General features: G+C 38.2%; 1 protein-coding gene across 1 annotated transcript in view; it reads left to right on the forward strand.

The window, feature by feature from the left end:
• Positions 1 to 24,194, forward strand: part of CAPZA2 (capping actin protein of muscle Z-line subunit alpha 2) — a 44,924-nt gene that overhangs the window by 17,826 nt on the left and 2,904 nt on the right. The window contains exons 4-8 of the mRNA XM_036425055.2: positions 11,430 to 11,493; positions 13,654 to 13,860; positions 14,972 to 15,051; positions 19,545 to 19,623; positions 22,013 to 22,084. Coding sequence (XP_036280948.1) covers positions 11,430 to 11,493; positions 13,654 to 13,860; positions 14,972 to 15,051; positions 19,545 to 19,623; positions 22,013 to 22,084 — 502 coding nt within the window. The remainder of the gene's footprint in view (positions 1 to 11,429; positions 11,494 to 13,653; positions 13,861 to 14,971; positions 15,052 to 19,544; positions 19,624 to 22,012; positions 22,085 to 24,194) is intronic.

A 24,194-nucleotide genomic window follows, 5' to 3' on the forward strand; every position in this document is an offset into this window, starting at 1 on the left:
CCTTCCAAAATAAGGCTGGAGAACCCACATTTTTGGCTAACCAACTTCCATCACTCATTTGAAAACAGTGAAATTAAACAGATTTTTATGTGCCCTACACTTTAGTACCCAACTATTTACCTACTTTCATCCTAGTGTACTGTCTAATGTATGAAATCCTAATGAGGAAAATTTGCTCTGAGTTTCTATTTGTAACATTTGAAGGCTTTATCAAGTAAAACTGCCCTTTACAGTTTAATCCTAATGAAGGTAGAGGTTCAACAGACTTCTTGGACCTATCTGATTTTGCTTCTGATTAAATTTCTATTATTTTTAATAGCCGTTTTTATTATTTTTTATTGTTGGGAAAATATTAAAAATTTTACCTTTTTTAATTTTATTTTTCAATTACAGTTTTAGAAGTTTGCTTTAGTTTCAGGTATACAGCACAGTGGTCAAATAATCATATACTGTACTTTAGAAAGTGATCCCATCGATATTTTAAGTACCCACCTGGCACTGTACATAGTTATTACAATATTATTGAATATATTCTCTATCCTGTACTTTATATCCCCATGACTTTTTGTAACTACCAATAATGTTTTTCTTTTTAACCACTTTTAGGTGTACAGTTCTCTGGCATTAGTACATTTACATTGATTGTTGTCTAATCATTACCACCATCTGTCCCAGAATGTCTTTCATTATCTCAAACCAAAACTCCCATACTTCCCCAGCCTCTGGCAACCACTGTTCTATTTTCTGTCCCTGTGAATGTGACTTTTCTAGGAGCCTCATATAAGTGGTATCAAACAGCATTTGTCCTTTTGTGACTGGTTTATTCTACTTAGCATAATGTCTTCAAAGTTTATCCATGTTGTAGCATGTGTCAGAATTTTCTTCCTTTTTAATACTGAAACTATATATCATATTTTGTTTATTCATTATTGATGGAAACTTGGATTATTTCCACCCCTGTTAATTACTATATTAAAATGCTTTACAGAAATCAATTTACCTTTAATTATTTGCTTTTGAATGAATACCCACTCTCTCCTCGTTCTTTAAACCTAAAATTATGTGTAAATTCAAGTAAAATTAATTTTATTTCTAATACCGTATAGCATGTTGGCAAAAGTCTTATGAAACTAAAGAAATGCACATCATTTTATGAACTTTCAAAGTAAACTTTTTCTCTGAGTTCTTTATGGTAAATAAATTTATGCATTGTTTCAGCTAGGTGCAAAAATTAGTAAGTTTTTTTTGTTTTCCCCAAGTTAAAAAAAAATGAGAAACTTGATTTGTTGAAAGATAAGAGTTTTTCCCCTGGCAGAATATGGATTAGGGAGGGTCAGAGAAATATTCATCCTATATAATAAAGACCTAATATGCAAATGGTCATCACGCTGTCACGCCATAACATCTCACTCAAAACTGGGGAGAGAGGAATGGGAACCAGGCAAGCACAAATGAGCTCATGATAGAGGAATGGGGACCATCCAGGCAGCAGCCCTGGAGAGGTACAAGCCACCTGCCCCATGGTCCCAGTCCCTTACAGCTGTGGCCAGCCCAGGTGAAGCCAGCCTGGGTCTTGGGTGCCGGAGGAGGAAATCCTGGATCCTGGGTGTGGGGCAAGGCAGAGGCGGTTAGGGGTGAACAGGCCAGCAGGGGAGCAGTTAGGGACAATCAAATTTCATGCACCGGGCCACTAGCTATTAAATAAATGGTATGAAGTCATCCTATATTTGATTCAAAAATAATCAAAGTATTAAATTTTATTTGTCCAAATAAATGATTAACTGTTGATTATTGTTACATTTAAACTAAATAACTTGGCCTGACCAGCGTTGATCAGTGTTTGAGCATCAGCCTATGAACTGGGAAGTCACGGTTCAGTTCATGGTCAGGGCACATGCCCTGGTTGTGGGCTCATTCCCCAGTGAGGGGTGTGCAGGAGGCAGGTGATAATGATTCTCCCTCTCCCTTCTTCTTGAAATCAATAAAAAATATATATATTTTTTAAATAATGAGTAACTTGGATTTGTTAAAAAATTGGAGTGTGGTTACATTTTTATTGTGAACCAGATTTCAGGGGCAGTTATGGTACATATTTTAAAGATATATACATTGAAATGCCTGATAGTCTAATTTTTTTTTTTTTAAGAAAAGGAGTCTGTGAGGAAATCAATAACTAATGGTAAAAGATGTTTATATTATAAACCCAAGGAGAAAAACATTAACACCTTTAGTAGAAACTTTAGATTCTCATTCATATGTGGTTACACAAAATATCTCCAAGTAAATATTTCAGTTTATTTGTAGACATTTGATAACTCTTAAGTGCAGAAATACTCCCTTGAGTCAGCAATTTTCAACCTTTTTCATGTCATGTCACATATAAACTAATTACTAAAATTCTGCAGCACACCACAAAATAATATTTTTTGCTGATCTGCCCAGAAAATAGTTATAATTTTGACTCATTCACACCAACTATTGTTGTATTGGCTGTTGTCATTTTTTTATTTGACAACCTAAGGCACATGTGTCAAACACAAGGCCCGCGGGCCAAATCCGTCCCGCCAGGCCTTGCAATGTGGCCCGCACCGCGCTGTCATCACTGCACTCCGCTGCGTTTCCATCACAATGACAGTTTATGACTGTTCAGTAAACCATTCGGCCCGCGATTTAGGCTGGATTTTAGATTTTGGCCCCTTCTCTGATTGAGTTCGACACCCCTAACCTAAGGGAAAAGAAGTGAGGGTATTGCATGTTTTAAAAGTTATTGCAGGCCAAAACTGGTTTGGCTCAGTAGAAAGAGCATCGGCCTGCGGACTGAAAGGTCCCAGGTTCGATTCCGGTCAAGGGCATGTACCTTGGTTGCAGGCACGTCCCCAGTAGGCGGTGTGCAAGAGCCAGCTGATAGATGACTTGCTCTCATCGATATTTCTAACTCTCTCTCTCTCTCTCTCTCTCTCTCTCTTTCTCTCTCTCTCTCTTTCTCTCTCTCTCCCTCTTTCCCTCCCTTCCTCCCTCCCTTCCTCTCTGTAAAAAAACAATAAAAATATATTTTTTTAAAAAAGTTATTGCAGCCCCTTGTCTTAAATTATTGCTTGACTTTGGAAAAATATTACTCTGGTTCACAATGTTCTTTCTGTGAAGAAATTTTCAAGCAAAAGTTGTATTTCCCCCATTTCATTGGACTTGGTTCTGAATTACTTTTGAAATAGCTCCAAACCTAAGTCACCCTCAAAAGATAATTTATCACTTACGATTGACGCTGGCCAAAACTACATAGCTTGGAAAGCATTGTAAAAACATTTATAAACAACTAGAGGTCGGGTGCACAAAATTTGTGCATGGTGGGAGAGGGGAATCCCCTCAGCCCAGCCTGCACCCTCTCCAATCTGGGAAACTCAGGGATGTCTGACTATTGGTTTGGGTCTGATCTGGTTATCGGGCCGAAACCGGTAGTCAGGCATCCCTCTCACAATCCTGGACCACTGGCTCCTAAATACTCATCTGCCTGCCTGCCTGATCATCCCTAACTGTCCCCCTGCCAACCTAACCACCTCTGCCTGCCAGCCTGATCACTCCTAACTGACCTCCCCTGCCATCCTGGTCGCCCCCAGCTGGTTACCCCTAAATACCCCCCCTCCCCGTACCAGCCAGGCCGCCCCATGTAGCCTGCTGATAAGTCGTTTGGTCATCTCTCAATAACCCCCTTGCCAGCCTGGTCACCTCATGCAGCCTGCTGTTCAGTCATTTGGTTGTCCCTCACCCCCCTGCTGGCCCACACAGCCACCTCACACAGCCTGCTGGTTGTTAATGTTACTGTGATGGCATCCCAGAAAATTTGCATATTCCTCTATAGTAGGGGTGTCGAACTCAATCAGAGAAGGGGCCAAAATCTAAAATCCAGCCTAAATCGCGGGCCAAATGGTTTACTGAACAGTCATAAACTGTCACTGTGATGGAAACGCAGTGGAGTGCAGTGATGACAGCGCGGTGCGGGCCACATTGCAAGGCCTGGCGGGACGGATTTGGCCCGCGGGCCTTGTGTTTGACACATGTGCTCTATAGATATGTCCTAGTGGCAGTTTCACCATAGTAAATGGATAGCCATAGTTTTGTTTCTTATTCAATTCCATTTTTTTATATTGAATTTCTTTTATACATCTCTTTCTCAAATTTATGTACTTCTTTTCCTTCTTCCACCTTTATCATGTTGCTTTAATTCTTAAACATTTTTTTCTCTTTCTACCTTTTTGTAAGGGGTAAACACATGGCTATTATTATTAAGAGTGGTTCTAATTGGACATTTATACTAAATGACACAAACTTAGTATGTTTTATCATAAAATTACACATATTGAATTGGTATTCTCAGTTCTAGCACACATTGAAATATCCAGAAACAGCCTTTATTTAACAGACATGAATGCCAAACTTTACTGAGATAATGAGATGGAATCAGACATCAGACCAAATGAAGTCAGATATTATCATAATAGAGGCATAACAAAGGCCTTGAAACACAAAGGAAGAAATTTTAATTTCCAGTTAGAGTTAGTATTTTTTTTCTTTTTCTTTGTTTTTAATTTTTTTTCTTTTCTAATAAATCTTTATTGTTCATATTATTACAAATGTTCCTTTTCCCTCCCCCCCCTCCGTTCTTCTCCTCCCCCAGGTTCCCACCCCACCTTCTGCCCTTTCCCCACCCCCCATTGTCCTCATCCATAGGTGCACAGTTTATGTTCAGTCTCTTCCCACACCCCCTTTCTCCTTTTCCCCAAGAATCGTCAGTTCATTCCCCTTCCATACCTCTGATTCTGTTATATTCAACAGTTAATATTGTTCATCAGATTTTTTTTTAATTCTCTTGGTTTTTAGATTCACTTGTTGATAGTTACATATTTGTGGTTCATAATTTTTATCTTTATTTACTTTCTCTTCCGAAAGAACCCCCTTCAGCAATTCATATAATTCTGGTTTGGTGGTGATGAACTCCTTTAGCTTTTTTTTATTAGTGAAGCTCTTTATTTGGCCTTCGATTCTGAGTGATAGCTTTGCTGGATAGATTATTTTTGGCTGTAGGTTCTTACTATTCATCACCTTGAATATTTCTTGCCATTCCCGTCTGGCCTGCATGGTTTCTGTTGAGAAATCAGCTGACGATCGTATGGGTGCTCCTTTATAGGTAACTACCTGCTTTGCTCTTGCTGCTTTTAATATTCTCTCTTTGTCTTTTGCTCTTGGAATTTTAATTATGATTTGTCTTGTTGTCGTCTTCTTTGGATTCCTTTTGTTTGGAGTTCTGTGCGCTTCCTGGACTTGTAAGTCTAATTTTTTCACCAGGTGGGGGAAGTTTTCTGTCACTATTTCTTTCAGTATGTTTTCAATATCTTGCTCTCTCTCTTATCTTCTGGGACCCCCATAATTCTTATGTTGGTTCGCTTGAAGTTGTCCCAGAGGTTTCTTACATTATCTTCAACTTTCTGGATTCTCTTGCCTTCTTGCTTCCGCGGAGGAGTGTCTTCTGGATCCCTTATTATTTCTTATTGATCCCTTATTATTTCTTGTTGATTCCTTATTAATTCTAGTTGATCCCTCTGTATGAGCCTGGGTCCCCAGGGTCTGGCCTAGAACTGGGGTTCAGCGCTGTCAGGTCTGGGGTTCAGCAAAGTGTGGAGCTTTTATCTCCTTCCTGCTAGGGAATGCCAGCCAGGCACTCAGCCTCCTCCTCCTCTCTGGCTCTGTTCTCTCTGCACGCCCCGAGTGTCTCCATACCTTAGGCTTTTACAGCTCCTCCGCTCTTCCTTCTGGTTTTCTCTTTCCTTCTCGTTGTAGAATTTCCAGTCAGTCGACTTTCTTGTAGTTCTGGGTAATGTCCATTTTATTTTAGTTGTATTTTATTGAAATTGTTGTGTGCGGCTGCGATTAGGTGTTTACCTGTGCAGCCATCTTGGATTCTCCTCTAAATTTTTTTCTTTATTGTTGAAAGTATTATAGTTGTCCCCCATTACCCCCCCCCCCCCCCAATTAACCCCCTCTAACCCTACCTAACCCTCCCAGGCCTTCACCACACTATTGTCTGTGCTCTTGGACTATTCATATATGCATGTAAGTATCCCTGTTAATCTATCCCTAACCCCACCCTCCATCCTCACTTTTCCTCTGAGATTCCTCAGACTGTCCCATGCTTCTATGTCTCTGGGTTTATTAGAGTTGGTTTTTGAGCTGAGTTTAAATAATGAATACAATTTTAATAGTAAATAAGGGGAATAATGTGGATAAATTGAGGTGAAGAGTGTAAAGATGTGATTGGTGAATGACTATTGGTAAAGGGTGTAAAAATATAAATAAAGGAACAAATGACTTAAAAATGGATAATTGAGTCCTTACCAGTAGTTCAGTGGTTAGAGCATTGGCAATCAGACTAAAGGATATCGGATTTGATTCCCAGTCAGGGCACACACCTCAGTTGTATGTCTCCCAGCTTCCGGTGGGAGGCAACCAATGTGTCTCACATGGATATCTCTCTCTCTCTCTCTCTCTCTCTCTCTCTCTCTCTCTCTCTCTCTCTCTCTCCCTCCCTCCCTCCCTCCCTCCCTCCCTCCCTCCCTCCCTCCCTCCCTCTTCCTCTTCCTCTTCCTCTTCCTCTTCCTCCTCCCTTCCACTCTCCAGAAATTAATGGGGAAAATATCCTCAGGTGAGGATTTTTTAAAAAGTATGATTGGAGTATAAAACTCTACAAGGGCAGAAAAATAATTGTTTCATTGTGTCTAGTAGAGTGCTTTACATCTTAATATTTGCATAGATGGAGGGTTGGGCGAGTGAATGATGAGTGGGTGGATGGAGTAAGTTTTCTGAACTGGAAGGGACCTTGGAAGTCATTTAGCCCAAACTATTCTTTTTATAGATGAGGTAAATAGGGTCCATATTAGTAACACATTTTAAACAAAACATTGGTATTTTATATTGTGACTCCAGAGTTAATACCTTTTTAACTGTATGTGTAATTGTCACCTTTTTAACTTGCTTTGACTATTTTAGTTAAAATTTTATCTATTGATATTCAATGTCTCCTTTTCAGATTCCATATTATTCCCTTACTAGAGGCCTGGTGTATGAAAATTCATGCATTGGAGGGGGTTCCCTCAGCCCGGCCTGCCCCTTCTCACAGTCTGGGAGCTCTCAGGGGTCGCAGGCGACCCAGGCAACCAGAGGAAGGCGACGCCCCCATCACACCTTTTCTGCTGCCACTGCCAGCAGCACAAGCCTAGGCCAGCCCTAGTTACCTGAGCCTCAGGTCAGCCCTAAGTGGCTGGGCAGCATCCAGGCCTTGCCTGTGCCTAAGGCCAACCCTGGGCAGCTGGGCAACCACCATCTGAGACTTGCTAGCACCTTGGCTGGCCCTGCTTGCCTGAGCCTCAGTCAGTGGGGGGGGGAGAGGGGAGGGGGGAGTTCAGGAGAACCTGAGGCCCCTGGTGGGGTTAAGAGGACTCCAGTGGCAGGCATGTGGAGCGGGTGACCCCAGCTGAGGAATGGAAGATGATCTCAGTGACATGAGTTATAACTTCCAATTTGTTGGACGCCACAGTCAGGCTTCAGCTTCGGGGGAGGGAGGAAGAGATGGATGGGCAGCTCGTTGGAGAAGCCTGAGCGAGCTGTCAGTTAATTGGGGTTGCAGGAGGACCCGAGGCCACTCTGTGAGCCTGCTGCCCCCCAGTGGGGCTGAAGGGACTCCGGTGGCAGGCACACAGAGCTGTTAGCCCCACCCCCATTGTGTGAACCACCATCTTGTGATGGTGTGATGATCAATTTGCATGTTACCTACGTAATTTATTATATAAGATTCCTGTATTAATAGATGGGAGTTTTTATTATGGGTTAGTGAAAGGCTTAGGACCAAATTATTATCCAAGTTTATTATTTAAATATGTCTTTTACTGGAAAATTAATCCTAAATTTTAAGTGATTTAGAATATAGTCATGTGCCACTTAGCAACAGGAACATGTTCTGAGAAATGTGTCATTGGACAATTTTGTCGTACAAAGTTGTACTTACACAAACCTAGATGGTTTAGCCTACTTACACACATAGGCTATCTAACCTAATAATAGAGTAATATGCAAATTAACCATCACTCTGCTATACAAGCCATGCCCACCAGCCAATCAGGATGAGTGTGCAAATTAACCCAACCCCGATGGTGGCTAATTTGCATATCAAGACAGCCTAGAAAGAAGCCAAGCCTGCAGAAGGGAGTGAAGCTGTGGAGAAGCAAGCAGGGCGGCGGCGAAGAGAGGAAAGCAGGCGGGGCAGAGACCGCAGCAGGAAGCCCTATTGCAGGAATCTTCCTGCATTGGCCACTAGTGTGCTCTCACCTCTTATTCCTAGGCTACAAACATGTACAGCATGTTATTACACAAAACAACACGATTAAATCAAGCACAAGAGAAATGATACAATCAAGAGATGTGAAAGCAAAATGTCTGAGGCTGCTGGCATAATACAGCACAGTTTTACAGTAAACTTTTTGTAAGTAGAAAGAGTACATTCTAAAATAAAAGTTCAGCATAATACATAAATGAATAACAGTTTATTATCATTATAAAGTATGTACTGTATGTTACATACTACATGTTACATTTTTATAAGACTCCAGTGCAGTAGGTTTGTTTTACACCAGAATTACTGCATTATGTTATGACATCACTGGGTGATAGGAAATTTTCATCTCCATTTTAATATGGGACCATCATCATATATATGATTCACCATTGACAGAAATATTCTTACATAGTGCTTGACTGTACTTTCTGTTTCTTGTTATCTTAAACATACTTTTGAGATAAATTCCTTTAAGGATTATTACATGATTGACTGTATTGAGGCTATTCCTAGGAAAATTAGAATTTTCATGAATTAAGAAAATCAGAAGTGAATAGGTACTTCTTTCACTGTCCCCTCCCTTCATGAGTTTCTCTATATTTATCCCCATCTTCTTTGAACATGCAGTGTTGGGAATTCATAACGGGTAACTTAATTCTACTTTGCTATTTTTACATTTACTAGTCTCTTGTTAACTCATCAGTGTTGCTTTGGTCAACCAAACACTCCTTTCTAGAGGAGACTCAGTTGCTAATACCTGAAAAGTCAGTGGATGTCTTGCCATCCAGAGTAATCTGAAAAGCTTCCAAGTAGATTAGATTAGATCTCTCATCACCATTTCCTAGTTCTCTGCAGTTCTTGCTGTACTTGCTTCACTGTCCAATTTGTCATACACATTGCTGCCAAATTAATCTTTTGTAGTAGTTCTAGGTTATCCTTGCTCAAAACACTTCTCTGATTATTCTTTGCCTCCCAAATGAAGTAATTATTTCATCATTCAAGCCTTTTAGTTCAGTAAATATAACCAAATACTTGCAATTGTGCTGGGTGTTGAGCTTGGTGCTTTCTGTGATGTTGAACCTAACCTATTGTGTCTTTTGCTCATCTTGGTTCTTGTCCTTGAAATATTAGTATTCTTTCCCTCCCCCGCCCCCATCCTCCAATTTCTTTAAGACCCAGAGAGCCTATCTATTATTTCAGAGCCATTTCTCAGTATCACATCCATTATAAAGTGACTCCTAATTTTTTTCCCTTCTTACCCTTATTTCAGCAGAATGTAATTTAAAAAAAATTATATAGTTATATAGTTATATATATATATATATATATATATATATATATATATATATATATATATATATATATATATTTTCTCCATAATGCTTTACTGGTCATTGTCTTATGTACTTTCTATTCTGTCTTACATTTGTTTATCTATTATCTCTCCTATTCAACTGTAAGGCCTTTTATTATATGATCAGTCTAATTGCTCTTTACTCTCTCACAGCACCTACATTGTTCCCTGGTACGTTTTATACTAAATATATGCCTAATTGGATATGTATCTTATATCTAGAAGGTTAACCTTTATTTTCAGGATTTTGAATGAAAAGGCTAATTATGTTAACTGATTTAATTTTGTTTTGTTAAACATTGAAAGCTGGATATAATTCATCAGTTTTAAAAACATAAAATCATGCACTGGCCTGTTTGGCTCAGTGGATAGAGCATCGACCCATGAACTGAAGGGTCCTGGGTTCAATTCCAATTAAAAGCATGTACCTTGGTTGCAGACTCTATCTCTGGCCCCAGGCAGGCATCTGTGGGAGGCAACCTATGTTGTATTTCCCTCACATCTGTATTTGTCTGTGTTTCTCCCCCTCTTCACCCTCTCTAAAAAAATCAATGGGAAAATATTCTTGGTTGAGGATTAACGTGTGTGTGTGTGTGTGTGTGTGTGTGTATACACACATATATAAAAAGGTATTATGCTGCTAAAACTGGTTTGGCTCAGTGGATAGGGCATCGGCCTGCGTACTGAAAAATCCCAGGTTCGATTCCTGTCAAGGGCATGTACCTTTGTTGCAGGCACATCCTCTGTAGGGGGTGTGCACATTCCCAGTAGGGGGTGTGCAAGAGGCAGCTGATTGATGATTCTCTCTCATGGATGTTTCTAACTCTCTATCCCTCTCTCTTCCTCTCTGTAAAAAATCAATAAAATATATATATTTTTAAAAAGGGATAATATGCTAATTAGACTAGATAGACCGGACATCTTTTGGACAAAGCCGAAGTGGCTGCGAGGGCCGAGGAGGGCCAGCAGCTGTGGCAGCTGGCAGTGTCAGCAACTGGGTGGTGATGGAAGATCCTGATCTTCCTGGTTGCCTTCCGCAGAGGGAGGCCAGACTGTGGCTTAGACCTAAGCCATTAGTAGGACATCCCCTGAAGGCTCCCAGACTGTGAGAAGGGACAGGCTGGTCTAAGGAACCCCCCCTCCCCACCCCCCAGTACACAAATTTTTGTGCACAGGGCCTCTAAAATTTATATATATATATATATCTCACACACACACACACACACACAGGGCCTCTAAAATTTCACACACACACACACACACACACACACACACTCACACACACACACACACACTGAGTGGCCAGGTTATTATGATCTCTGAACGCATAATAATCTGACCACTCTGTGTGTGTGTGTGTTTTAGAGGCCCGGTGCATGAATTCATGCATGGGTGGGGCCCCGCCAGCCTGGCCAGGGGGAGTGGATATGGACAGTTGGCCAGCCTGTCTGCTAGTTGAACTCCTGATCAAGGGGACAATTTGCATATTAGCTTTTTATTGTATAGGATATACACTGAGTGTCCAAATTATTATGCGTTCAGAAATCATAATAAAAAAATTATATATTAATAATGGAGTTATAATTTTATTTAACATGCCATGTGACTTTTGTTGACAGGTGAGTTGTCTGACTGTGATTTTTTAAAGGGATATTAAATAAGTAATTTTAAGTAATTGACCTGTTTCTTTTTTAGCGCATTTGCACAGTATAACTTGGACCAGTTTACTCCAGTAAAAATTGAAGGTTATGAAGATCAGGTATGTTTCATATAAACATGTGATGATCTGGCTGTTCTTTGTTTCATTTACAGTGGTTAATATCCTGTAAGAATTGTGAAGTGATATAAAAAAAATTGTCCTAAGATTTTAGAAAATAATTGTTCTAAGTCTACTTTTTTGTTTTTAGAGCAAAAGCTTAACCCTATAGTAACCCAAAGCTTTTAATGTGTAAAGTTACTAAAATTTTAAAAACATGTTCAAGATAGGGACAGGGAAGACCATCCCTTCTATATAATAAAGCCCTAATGTGCAAATTGATCAACTGGTGGAACCAACGGTTGCTATGATGTGCCCTGACCACCTGGGGACAGACGCTCAATTCAGGAGGAGCACCACTCAGCCAAAATCTGGGCTCACAGCTGGCAAGCTCAGTGGCCTCTCCTGCCTCCACAGCAGCCCTAAGGACTCCTAAGGGTATCCTGGACTGCAAGAGGGCACAGGCCAGGCTGAGGGACCCCTCACCTCTACTCTTAAGACTGAAAACCCATAAACTATAAAAGAGAAGATGGGTATTTTGCTGATAATAATTATTTTAACCATAGAATAAAACAGATACCTTTTAAAAAGCACATCTATAAATTAATAAGAAAAAAGAAGAAAAATATTAAAGGATATTTGCTTACATAAGAGCAAATGGCCTCACTAAATGTCAAAAGATGTCTAGACCTGTCAGGAGTCAAAGAAATAAAGTAAGAGAGAGATTTTCTATCCATCAAACTGAAAAATAAAAGAACTGTATGCCTACTGATTATGATAATATGAAGGGAAACATATATCCTAATCTAATAAAAGAGTAATATGCAAATTGTCTCTCTAACTCAAAAGATGGCTGCCCCTATATGGTCAAAGATGGCATGTGGACACAAGATGGCCAGCAGGGGAGGGCAGTTGGGAGGGACCAGGCTTGCAAGGGAAGGCAGTTGGAGGCGATCAAGCCTGCAGGGGAGGGCAGTTAGGGGTGATCAGGCCTGCAGGGAAGGGCAGTTGGGGGGACCCAGGCCTGCAGGGGAGAGCGGATGGGGGAGACCAGGCCTGCAAGGGAGGGCAGTTAGGGGCAAAAAGGCTGGCAGGGGAGCAATCCTGGATTGTGAGAGGGATGTCTGACTGCCAGTTTAGGCCCAATTCTGGTGGTGGGATCGGCCTAAATGGGCAGTCGGACTTCCCTCAAGAGGTCCCAGATTGGAGAGGGTACAGGCTGGGCTGAGGGGACACACACACACCCGTGCCCGAATTTCATGCACCAGGCCTCTAATATTTCATAAAATGTGGTTTGTTACAATCATTAAAAAAAAACGTGCACACACACACACACACACACACACACACAAAGAAACACCTTTCACTATTCCCACTGTTGGGTATCTATCCAAGAGAAATAGAAGCATCTAGTGGAAGTAAAAATATCAGTGTGTAACAATATATGTATAGTAATACTTATTTCAATATTTTTAATGTCCCTTCACTTCCCCCAAAAAAGAAAACAGCCTGGAAATAAAGACTTGGCCCATTAATAGTAGAATGGCAGAATAAATTGTTATATCCACATCCTGGGATATTATGCAACCATTAAAAAGAATGGTCAGGTATACCAGTTTACTTTGAAGAATTTCCATAAGGTAGTCATGTTGAATAAAGTCAGATACAGAAAAATGTATGTGAGCATATATTTCATTCTATTCATATAAAACAATGACCAAAGAAAACCCTGTATGCATTTGTATGTAAACATAGATATGTATATATTTATCTATATATGATAGTAAGCTGTTCGTGGATCTGAAAAGAACCTGACTCCAACAATCAATACAAGAATACATTTTTTTTTAAACTGAGAGCTAGAAGTTATTAAATCAGATTCACTAATCCAAGATGAATGAGAGTAGCCTCATTGTCTTTTTAAAAATCTACTCATTTGAAATAGTTGTGCCATGTAGTTAAATCAGTTGTTTGGAATAGATCTATTTTATAGTTTTAAGGGAAAAGCTTAAGTGAATGTTTATTAATATATGTCAGTACTTAAATGGTATTTTAAAATTTTTATTTCTAGTGTTGAAAATATTACAGATGTCCTCCTTTTTTTCCCATTGACCCCTTAAAATCTAAATACTTTTTCCCCCAATATTTATTGTATCACTGAAGGTATTGATAACAGAACATGGCGACGTGGGAAATGGAAAGTTTTTGGATCCAAAAAATAGAATCTGTTTCAAATTTGATCACTTAAGAAAGGAAGCAACTGATCCACGACCGTATGAAGCAGAGAATGCAATTGAATCATGGAGAACTTCAGTAGAAACTGCTCTGCGAGCTTATGTAAAAGAACATTATCCGAATGGGGTCTGCACTGTAAGTCATCAGTGAAAGTCACCATTTTCTTTTGACTTTTAACAGTGTTTTTATGGTCTCTTGAATTTTACAGTAACTTATAAAACTCGTCATTCTTTTCTTTTTCTTGAAGTAAATATTTTCAAGAATATTCACTAATTTTTTTTTTTTTTATCAAGAAATTCTAAATAGTGTCTTAACCAGTTTGGCTTAGTGGCTAGATCATCAGCCTATGGACTGAAGGGTCCCAAGTTCAAGGGCATGTACCTTTGTTGCAGGCACTTCCCCAGTGGGAGTTGTGCAGGAGGCAGTTGATGATATTTCTCTACCATTGATGTTTCTCTCTATTCCTCTCCCTTCCTCTCTTTAAAAAATCAATAAAATATATTTTTTTAAAAAGAAGAAGAAGTTGTTTCCTGGTTAAGACAAAAACTCATATGGTCCCCTTAAGTTTCTAGTGCTCAATAATTATTAGAGAAATATAGCCTAACCTAAAATATCGTATACGGTTTTTTGAATTATGACCTTGTAGATTAGAATTATTTGGAAGAATAACCCAAAAATAAGGTGGTTAAATTTGAGAGAGTTGAATTAGAGAGTCCTCATTTGTCCCAGGGAATTGAAAAGCACAATTTAAACATTACTTCTAAAGCAGTAGGCAAGAGGTAAAATAACGTCTTCATACCATCTTAAAAATCTTCCTTAGTTATAAGTAAATTTCTCCTCTCTTCCTGAATACTTTTTTAAATGACTAGAGAAATTCTAATCACTAAGATTGTGAAGTAAACAAAGATGATAATCACAATCTAGGTCTAGTTTTTATTTGTATGGAAACAGCCATATTGATATCTGCATGTTCATACTTCTCCTGATACTAGTGTTTGGAATGAAAAATATGGTTATCTAGAATATTTATGACTATTTTAGAGTACAGTCAGTTTTAACTCAGTAAATTGCAATGTTATTAATTTTGAGTTCTTTTATGATCCACAAAGACACTCTGGTTAAGTGTTCATATTTGAGTATTATATGTTTCTTCCAAAGACACATTTTTTAATATCTTGTAGATGTTTAAAATTGAACTTTCTATAGTCCTGAATTCACTCTTATATTTGTTTTCTTTGCCATCAAGGTATATGGTAAAAAAATAGATGGACAGCAAACCATTATTGCATGTATAGAAAGCCATCAGTTCCAAGCAAAAAACTTTTGGTAAGTTAAAATTTTGGTGCGTTGGAGAATTTTGACATTGTTTATATTCTTTGTAAAAAGTTCTTACTTTATTGATTGGGCCTATATCTTGCTTGTATGATTGACTAAGAGCAATCTAAACATAATATAAAACTTCAGCCTTTTTATGACCCAGAGATCCCACTTTTGGGTATTTATTTAATAAAAGAGTAATATGCAAATTGACCATCATTCTAACACACAAGATAGCTGCCCCCATGTGGTCAAAGATGGCTGCCCCCATGTGGACACAAGCTGGCCACCACAAGATGTCCAGCAGGGGAGGGCAGTTCGGAGGGACCAAGCTTGCAAGGGAGGGCCGTTGGAGGTGATCAAGCCTGCAGGGGAGGGCAGTTAGGGGTGACCAGGCTGGCAGAGGAGGGAAGTTGGGGGCAACCGGGCCTGCAGGGGAAGGCATTTGGGGGGTACCCAGGCCTGCAGGGGAGGGCAGTTAGGGGTGACCAGGCCTGCAGGGGAAGGCATTTAGGGGCAAAAAGGCTGGCAGGGGAGCAGTTAGGCATCAATCGGGCTGGCAGGGGAGTGGTTGGGGGGTAATCAGGAAGGCAGGCAGGCAAAGCAGTTGGGAGCCAGCAGTCCTGGATTGTGAAAGAGATGTCCCAGATTTGAGAGGGTGCAGGCTGGGCTGAAGAACACACATCCCTGTGCATGAATTTCATGCACTGGGCCTCTAGTATATCTAAAAAAACCCAAAACACTAATTTGAAAGAATATATGCATCCCTATGTTTATTGCAGTATTATATACAACAGTTAAGATATGGAGGCAATTCAGTTGTCCATCAACAAATGATTGGATAAAGAAGTGTACATATATACAAGAGAATATTACTCGGCCATTAAAAAAGAATGAAATCTTACTGTTTGCAATAGCATGGGTGCACATGGAGGGTATTATGCTCAGTGCAATAGCAGTCAGAGAAAAACAAATGCCTATGATTTTACTTGTATATGGAATCTGAAGAACAAAATTAATAAAATTGAAATGGACTCATAGACACAGAGAGCAAACTGGTTGTTGTCAGAAGGGAGAGGCTTGGAGGACTAGGTGAGAGAGGTGAAGGGATTAACAAATATAAATTGGTAGTTAAAATTGTTGTAACTAGAGTGTAAGGAATATAATTAATAGTATTAGTATTGTGATTACTATGGTCCTATTTGGGGTACTGGAAATACTGAGAGGAACATTTTGTAAGGTATGATTGTCTAACCACTAAGCTGTACACCTGAAACCAATACAGAATAAAATTGGGGCGGAAACCAGTTTGACTCAGTGGATAGAACGTTAGCCTGCAGACTGAAAGGTCCCAGGTTCGATTCCAGTTAAGGGCATGTACCTTGGTTGCAGGCGCATCCCCAGTGGGGGTTGTGCCGAAGGCAGCTGATCGATGATTCTCTCTCATCGATGTTTCTAACTCTATTCTTCTCCCTTCCTCTCTGTGAAAAATCAATAAAATATGTATTTAAAAAATAATAATAATAAAATAAATAAATAAAATTGGGGGGAAAGCCAAAGCCGGCTTGGCTCAGGGGATAGAGCGTCGGCCTGCGGACTGAAGAGTCCCAGGTTCGATTCTGGTCAAGGGCATGTATCTTGGTTGTGGGCACATCCCCAGTGGGGACTGTGCAGGAGGCAGCTGATAGATGATTCTCTCTCATTGATGTTTCTAACTTTCTATCCCTCTCTCTTCCTCCTGTAAAAAAATCAATAAAATATATATATATTTTTTTAATTGGGGGGAAAACCTTCAGCCTTTTGATACAAATACAGTGCTCTATAATCAGCCTAATTATTTAAAGGAAGCAGTAAACCCATTGGCAGTGAAAAGAGTATGGGAGAGTGTCCGTGTTTTTGGAGACTAGCAAGTAGCATCCTAGGGAACGTGTGTGCCTTTGAGCAGACAGACCAGTCGGAGGCCCATATGCTCATTCTGAGAAGGGGTTGTTTCTGAATGAGACCTATATGAGGGAGGACAGAGGTGAAGAATTAGGATTTATTTTTTGTGTGAACTTTACAGATTCTGAAGTAGATATTTTCATGTGGATTGCCTTGTCCCCAGTTAGCCAAATTGAGGAAGTAATGCTATATTTTATTCAGTGGAGCAAATTACAATCATGCCTTATAATTTTTTTACAAGTCATTTGATTACTTACTATAAAAGTCTATTCCCCCAAAGCACTGACTTGTCCTACCAATCTTTTATCTTTGACAAGTTGGTAGGCCTTTTTAATCTTAAATAATACTTTGAGATACCTCCTATTAAAAAATTATTGAAGCTTTCTAAGACTTTGTAAATTCAGAATTAAATGAAGTCTTTATCTTTATTATCCCCCTTTTTAGTTAATTCATATTATGCTCATCAGAGTAAGTATGGTCATAATATCTACCTTTTAAGTATATTACTCTTTGATTTATTAGCCAGTTTGGCTGGTGGTGCTCCTGAAGTTATTAGTAACCCCTATGAACCAGTTTGGTCTCTGTCCCAAACTTCTCCATCATTTAACCATCTCAGAAATAAATGCAAAGTTACAAAGTTAACCAAAAACATATGAAGGAATGCAAATACATTATCCCTGAAGGAAAATCAATTTCACATGTAAACAAGCTACAGTCACTTAAAGATTTCTTCATTTTTATGTTTTCAAGGACTTAAAAAAATTTTTTTGTTAACATTTTAAAAGTATGTATGGCATGACAACTACCTAAAGAGAAGACCAGGTTTCTTTCCGCCTCTAAGTGTATGAGATTGATACTACAGGCACCTAAAGAAGAGCTCATTTTTCTTTCCTAGTTCCGTGTTGGCCTGTTTTAACAGAATGGGGTTATGTTTGTTGTAAGATACGTGTAACCTAATGTTAGCTTTGTGGTCTCAGTGTTATCTCTCAAGCGGGTGCCTAAGTAGACCAAATGTTTTGTTGCTAAAGTGTTCTGAGATACATGGTTCAGACAACTTTCATCCCCTCGGATCTACTTTTTAAGCCGAGCATCCCTGTCGTTGTCAACTGCATTTACAGCCTCTAGAAATTAGTATGATAAGCTGACCAGCCTGATGGGAGTAATTACCCATAGGGCCTGGCTCCAAAGAAAAGGAGTTTAGTGAGCCGACTTAGGCATGTTGTAAAGCCATTTGAAAGTAACTCAAAGCAAGTTTTGTGAATAGAAATGTGCTCCAGGCACATTGTGCTTTAAAAGGTTGTGGCAAACACAGACAAATTTTAAAAAAAGATTTCTTCATGTCAATCTTGAAAACCTGTAGCATTAATCTACCAGTATTCTAAATAAATAAGTCTTCATAAAATCACTATTAATTTATACTATTTGTTAGGATATGTTAATAAAATCAATCTTGTTGAATCTCAACTACTTACAAGAAAATTCTTGCTACTAAGTTTTACCTTTAAGTTTGTTATAGTCAGTTTACTAATTAATTTTCAAAAATATAATTTATTTGAACTCTAGCATATGTAAAATAAAGGTAATGTCTGTCCTTGAGTTTTCTGTTCTCACTATTTATATATCTGATGAATTTTTTCCCTAAACTACCACTAAGAATACTGTATCATTGAAGTTGAAAATGATTTCCAATTTTTGGAAAAGACAAGTTTTATATGATATTCCAAAGTTCTAAACACCACATATCACAAGAATCTCATTAAAATACAAATATTAAGTGCAAAGAAATATAATTCTTTATAGCCCTTCTCTTTCTAGATATCAGAACCTCTTTAAGAATGTTGTGTTATTGCCCTGGCTGGTGTGGTTCAGTTGGTTAGGTATCATCTCATGCCATGAAAGGTTGCTGCTAGGCAGGGCACGTGCCCAGGTTACAGACTTAGTCCCAGTAGGGGGTGTGCAGGAGGCAGGTGTTCGATGTTTTGCTCTCTTTTCATGTCTCTCTCCCTCTCCCTGTCCCTTTCTTGCTCTAAAAAAAAAAAAAAAATCAGTTAAAAAAATTTTGTACTACTCTCCTTTTTAAATTATTTGGTATTTTATATCTCTCAGTGGATGTTAAACTGTATTGATTTGCAAAAGCTCCTGATAATCTGAACATTTATTTATTCTTAATTAAAACATAAGTGAGTCCATTGAAGAAGTAGCTTAAATTTTTTTCTAAAGGTAGCTTATATATTATATTTTAGTTTAATGAATATCCAGCATTCATCCCCCACATTCTCTCATGCTATAACATTAAATGTTTGAAAAGTGTTTTTAAATAGATTTCAGAGAGGAAGGGAGAAAGAGAGAAATTTCAATGATGAGAGAGAATCATTGAAGAGCTGCTCCCTGCATGCGCCAATATTGGGGATTGAGCCCAAGAAATCAAACCATGACCCCGTGGTTCATAGGTTAATGCTCAACCACTGACCCATGTTGGCCAGGCTGTAACATTCAATTTAAATCTGTCACTTAAAATTTATTTTCCCTACCTATTTACAGCTGCTGTTTTTATTTTTAAGGAATGGTCGTTGGAGGTCAGAGTGGAAGTTTACAATCACTCCTTCAACCACTCAAGTGGTTGGCATCTTGAAAATTCAGGTATGAAATAAAAAGACTTTGTTTAGTGATCTCTGAATAGAAAAACAATGATTCATAAGTTTACATTTTTATAATATAAAATAACCCATTTCTTCTTCAGATCCTTATGTTGAGGAAATTGGAAAAACAAGTAGTGCTGATTTCATCTTTTAAATAATGTTATAATGCATTCTCTGTAGTCATCAAGAATTTGCAAGGATAACTGACAGATTCTCAAAACACAGTTAAAATTAAGTGCTATCACTCAGTCTGTTCTTTAAATAATTTGCTCATATAAGCATCTTTTTATTTTGCTGAATTGCTGGACCTTTTGCCATTTCGTAATCTATTTTTCACACTGCCATCAAAAGAGATGATTTTTGAAATTTAAATCTGGATATGTTGCTTGCTTGCTTACAAACATTTTAGCAGTATACTCTCATCTACTAGACAGTCTAGACATTTTTATGTAGCATTCCAGGCCCAAAGTTGACTTGTTCACTACTTATATATATCTCTCCAGCCACTCCTCTTTCTCCATGACTTCACACAAAATCTATCCATAAGTACCTCCAACCCCTCCTACATACTAGGTGTACCGGTTAATCAGATTTTTTTTCAATAGATGGAGTTACACATATGTTAATATATATGCAATTTGATGTGTATGCTATTTTGTTGTATTGACAACAAGCTTCAAAACTTTATATGTCAAATTTGCTGAAGGTGTTAACATCATAGATATTTTTACACTTAAAAATGTCGAATTTCGTGCCAAAAAAATAACATTTGCGGGAAGTTTTAATTCATTATTTTCAAGAAAAGTGCTGCTGAATACTTTGGGAAGCTTATGGTGAACATGCTCCATCTCAAGATACTTGTGAACACTGGCTTAAACACTTTAAAAATGATGATTTCGATGATTTTGAAAGACAAAGGCGTCCAGGTAAACCAAAAAAGTTGGAAGACCAACAGTTACAAGCATTATTGGATGAACATGCATGTCAAACTCAGAAATAACTTGCAGAAAGATTAAACATTGCTCAACAAATAATTACCAATCATTTACAAGCAATGGAAAAGATTTTAAAGGAAGGAAAATGGGTGCCACATCAACTGAACAAAAGACAAATGGAAAACTGAAAAGTCATCAGTAAAATGTTGCTTCAACGGCACAAAAGAAAGTCTTCTTTTTGTGACTGGCTATGAAAAGTGGGTTTATTTTGAAAATCCCAAACACACAAAATCATGAGTTGATCCAGGTCAACCATCAACATGGACTGCAAGGCCAGATTGCTACATAAAGAAGACAGTGCTCTGTGTTTGGTGGGATCAGGAAAGTGTGGTGTATTATGAGCTTCTAAAACCAGGTGAAACCGTTAATACTGATTGCTACTGACAACAAATAATCAATTTGAACCACGCTTTGATCGTGAAACGACCAGATTGTGCCAGAAGACACAGCAAAATAATTTTGCTTCATGAAGACGCACCATCACACACTTCAAAACGAGTTAAAGACACATTGAAAGATCTTGCCTGGAAAGTATTAACCCACCCACTGTATTCACCAGATCTTGCTCCTTCAGATTACCACTTGTTCCGGTTGATGGCACACACACTTTCTGAGCAGCACTTCAAAACATTTGAAGAAGTGGAAAATTTAAAGCACTTTTGATGTTTCTCTTGAAATTAACATGTTTTTTTTTTATTACAAAATCTGCTATTATTAACCAGTACACCTAGTAAAGTATGCTGTTCTCTAAGCTCGGTTTCCTTATTTTTCCTGATTTGTCAGTCATTTTGCTAAACCCTAGTGCAGTGTTACCTTTTTCTGAAATCCTTTTTTTTTCTTTTTTCTTTTTTTTCTTAATGCTTAGAGAGAATCTGGAGTATTACTAATTTACTTTTTACATACGTGATATGTTGTGTTAAAATCTGAGGTCAGGGACTATTTTTTTTTTTAAAGCTATGTGTCCCTAGAACCTTCTTAATAGGTACATATAGTAATCACTAATTAATGTTTTGTTAATAAACTAATGTCTTTGAATTTGAGGAATTACATGATTGATAGAAATTCACACAAGAGGAGCGATGTTGGGGGGTAGTATTGTGAGCTCACTTTTGGAAACCTTGAGTTTAGCTATCAGTAGAATATTCATGAGGTAAAAATGTCCAGAAGTCAGATCAGTGGACGGCTTGCCTGAGGGATTGCAGGAACTGCTAACTAGTTTTCCCGCTAGACTGAGGTCAGGAAGTGTTGCTAGGGTTTGAAAAGTCAGGATTTCGCCGGAGAAGTTTAGGTTACAGCTTAAATTGATAGTCACGTACAATGATGTGATTGTCAAAGTCGTGAGGATCATGATTGTTCCTGCCTATAATATGTTTCTGCAATTTCTTTTTTTTATAGGTTCATTATTATGAAGATGGTAATGTTCAGCTAGTGAGTCATAAAGACATACAAGATTCCCTAACAGTGTCTGTAAGTAATTAATTCTAAAATAAAATGTAAAAATCCTAATCCTTTGTAAAACTAGAACAGTTTTGGAAGTACCATTCAAGCAATATTTCTGCTTAGATTAAAGTGTTTTCAGGTAGATTAAAGATGGTAAATAATGGACATTAGTCCCTAACTCTTTTTAGCAGCTTTATTGAGATACAATTCACATGCCATTCACCCTGATAGAGTATAAATTTCAGTGTTTTTTAGTATGTTAACAGGATTGTATAATAATCAACACAAATTTAGAACATTTTTGTCCTCTAAAAATCCAGCACCCATTATCAATCACTCTCCATCCCCCTTCGGGGGCTACATAACCATGAATCTGATTTTCTGACTATGGATTTACGTATTCTTGACCTGTCAAATAAATGGAATCCTATAATATCTGGTCTTTTATGACTGGCTTTTTTCACTTAGCATGTTTTCAGGATTCATTCACGTTGGAGCAAATATTAATATTTTGTCCCTTTTCATTGCCAAGTAATATTTCATATACCACATTTTATTCTCTTACTAGTTGCTGAACATTTGTGTTGTTTTCTACTTTTTGCTGCTATGACCTTTTGTGTAAAATTTTTGTGCAGACATTTGTTAGAATTTCTCTTTGATATATATGTGGCAGTGGAATTGCAGGGTCATAGGGGATTAACCTTTTGAAAAACTGCCAGGCTGTTTCCACAGTGGTGCATTATTTTACATTTCCATCAGTCATATATGAGGATTCCAATTTTTCCACATCCTCGCCAAAATTTATGTCTGTCCTTTTGGTTATAGCCATCTTAGTTAGTATGAAATGGTATCTTGTGGTTTTTATTTACATATTCCTGATGGATAATGATGATGAGCATCTTTTCATATATTTATTGGTCATTTATGTATTAACCCTTTGCACTCCGAACCATTCTGGACATTGGCTACCAGCTACTCGACGCTACTTTGCGGTGGACACGTGCATTGAATTAACTCAATTCCCTGTAATCACTAATAAACTGCAATGTCCCCCCTGAGAGGGGACATCCGAGTGATATGCTAGAATTCCGATGTCCCCTGAGAGGGGACAGCAGAGTGCAAAGGGTTAAAAATATCCATTCAGATTTTTAATTGGTTATTTGTGTTTTATTGTTAAGTTGTAGATTATATATTCTGGATACAAATCTTGCATCAGAAATATGATTTGCAAATTTTACCTCCCATTCTATGTATTTTTTCATTTTCTTGATAGTATCATCTGCAGAACAGAATATTTCGTTTTGTTTTGTTTTGTTTTTTGTTTTGTTTTATTAATCCTCACCCAAGGATATATTTTTACCATTGATTTTCAGAGAGAGTAGAAGGAAGAGAGAGAGAGGAAAGGAAAAATAGAGAAACATCCATTAAGAGAGGCACATTGATAGACCTGCAACCAAGGTGCATGCCCTTTACCAGGTATCAAATCCATGACCAGTGCGCTAACTCCATGGACCAGTGTGCTAACCGTGGAGCCACACCGGCCTGGGCAAAATTTCAGTTGTTTTTTTTGTTTGTTTGTTTGTTTTCTTTCTTTCTTTCTTTCTTTTTTTTTTTTTTTAATATATTTTATTGATTTTACACAGAGAGGAATTGAGAGGGACAGAGAGTTAGAAATGTCAATGAAAGAGAAACATCGACCAGCTGCCTCTTGCACACCCCCTACTGGGGATGTGCCCGCAACCAAGGTAAATACCCTTGACTGGAATCGAACCTGGGACCTTTCAGTCCGCAGGCTGACGCTCTATCCACTGAGCCAAACCGGTCCTGGCCAAAATTTCAGTTTTGATGTATTTCGATAGTTCGTTAGTTTCTTTTGTTGCTTGTTCTTTGGTCCATTAATAGAAACCATTGCCTAACCCACAGTCATGAAGATTTACCTTGAGTGTTTTTTCTATGAATTTTATAGTTTTAGCTCTTAAATTTACATCTTTGACCCTGTACTTAACCTTTATGTTTGTGTTGTATGCTTTTTTTTTTTTTTTCTCTCTCTATTAGGATTGTAATTTAATGAAGTTTTTTAAAGTTCAGCTTTCAAATTTGAGAAACTTTGAACTTGGTTTTATTTCCCTGAAAAGTT

The sequence above is a fragment of the Pipistrellus kuhlii genome, unplaced genomic scaffold (assembly GCF_014108245.1).
Source record: "Pipistrellus kuhlii isolate mPipKuh1 unplaced genomic scaffold, mPipKuh1.p scaffold_m20_p_10, whole genome shotgun sequence".
Taxonomy (NCBI): domain Eukaryota; kingdom Metazoa; phylum Chordata; class Mammalia; order Chiroptera; family Vespertilionidae; genus Pipistrellus; species Pipistrellus kuhlii.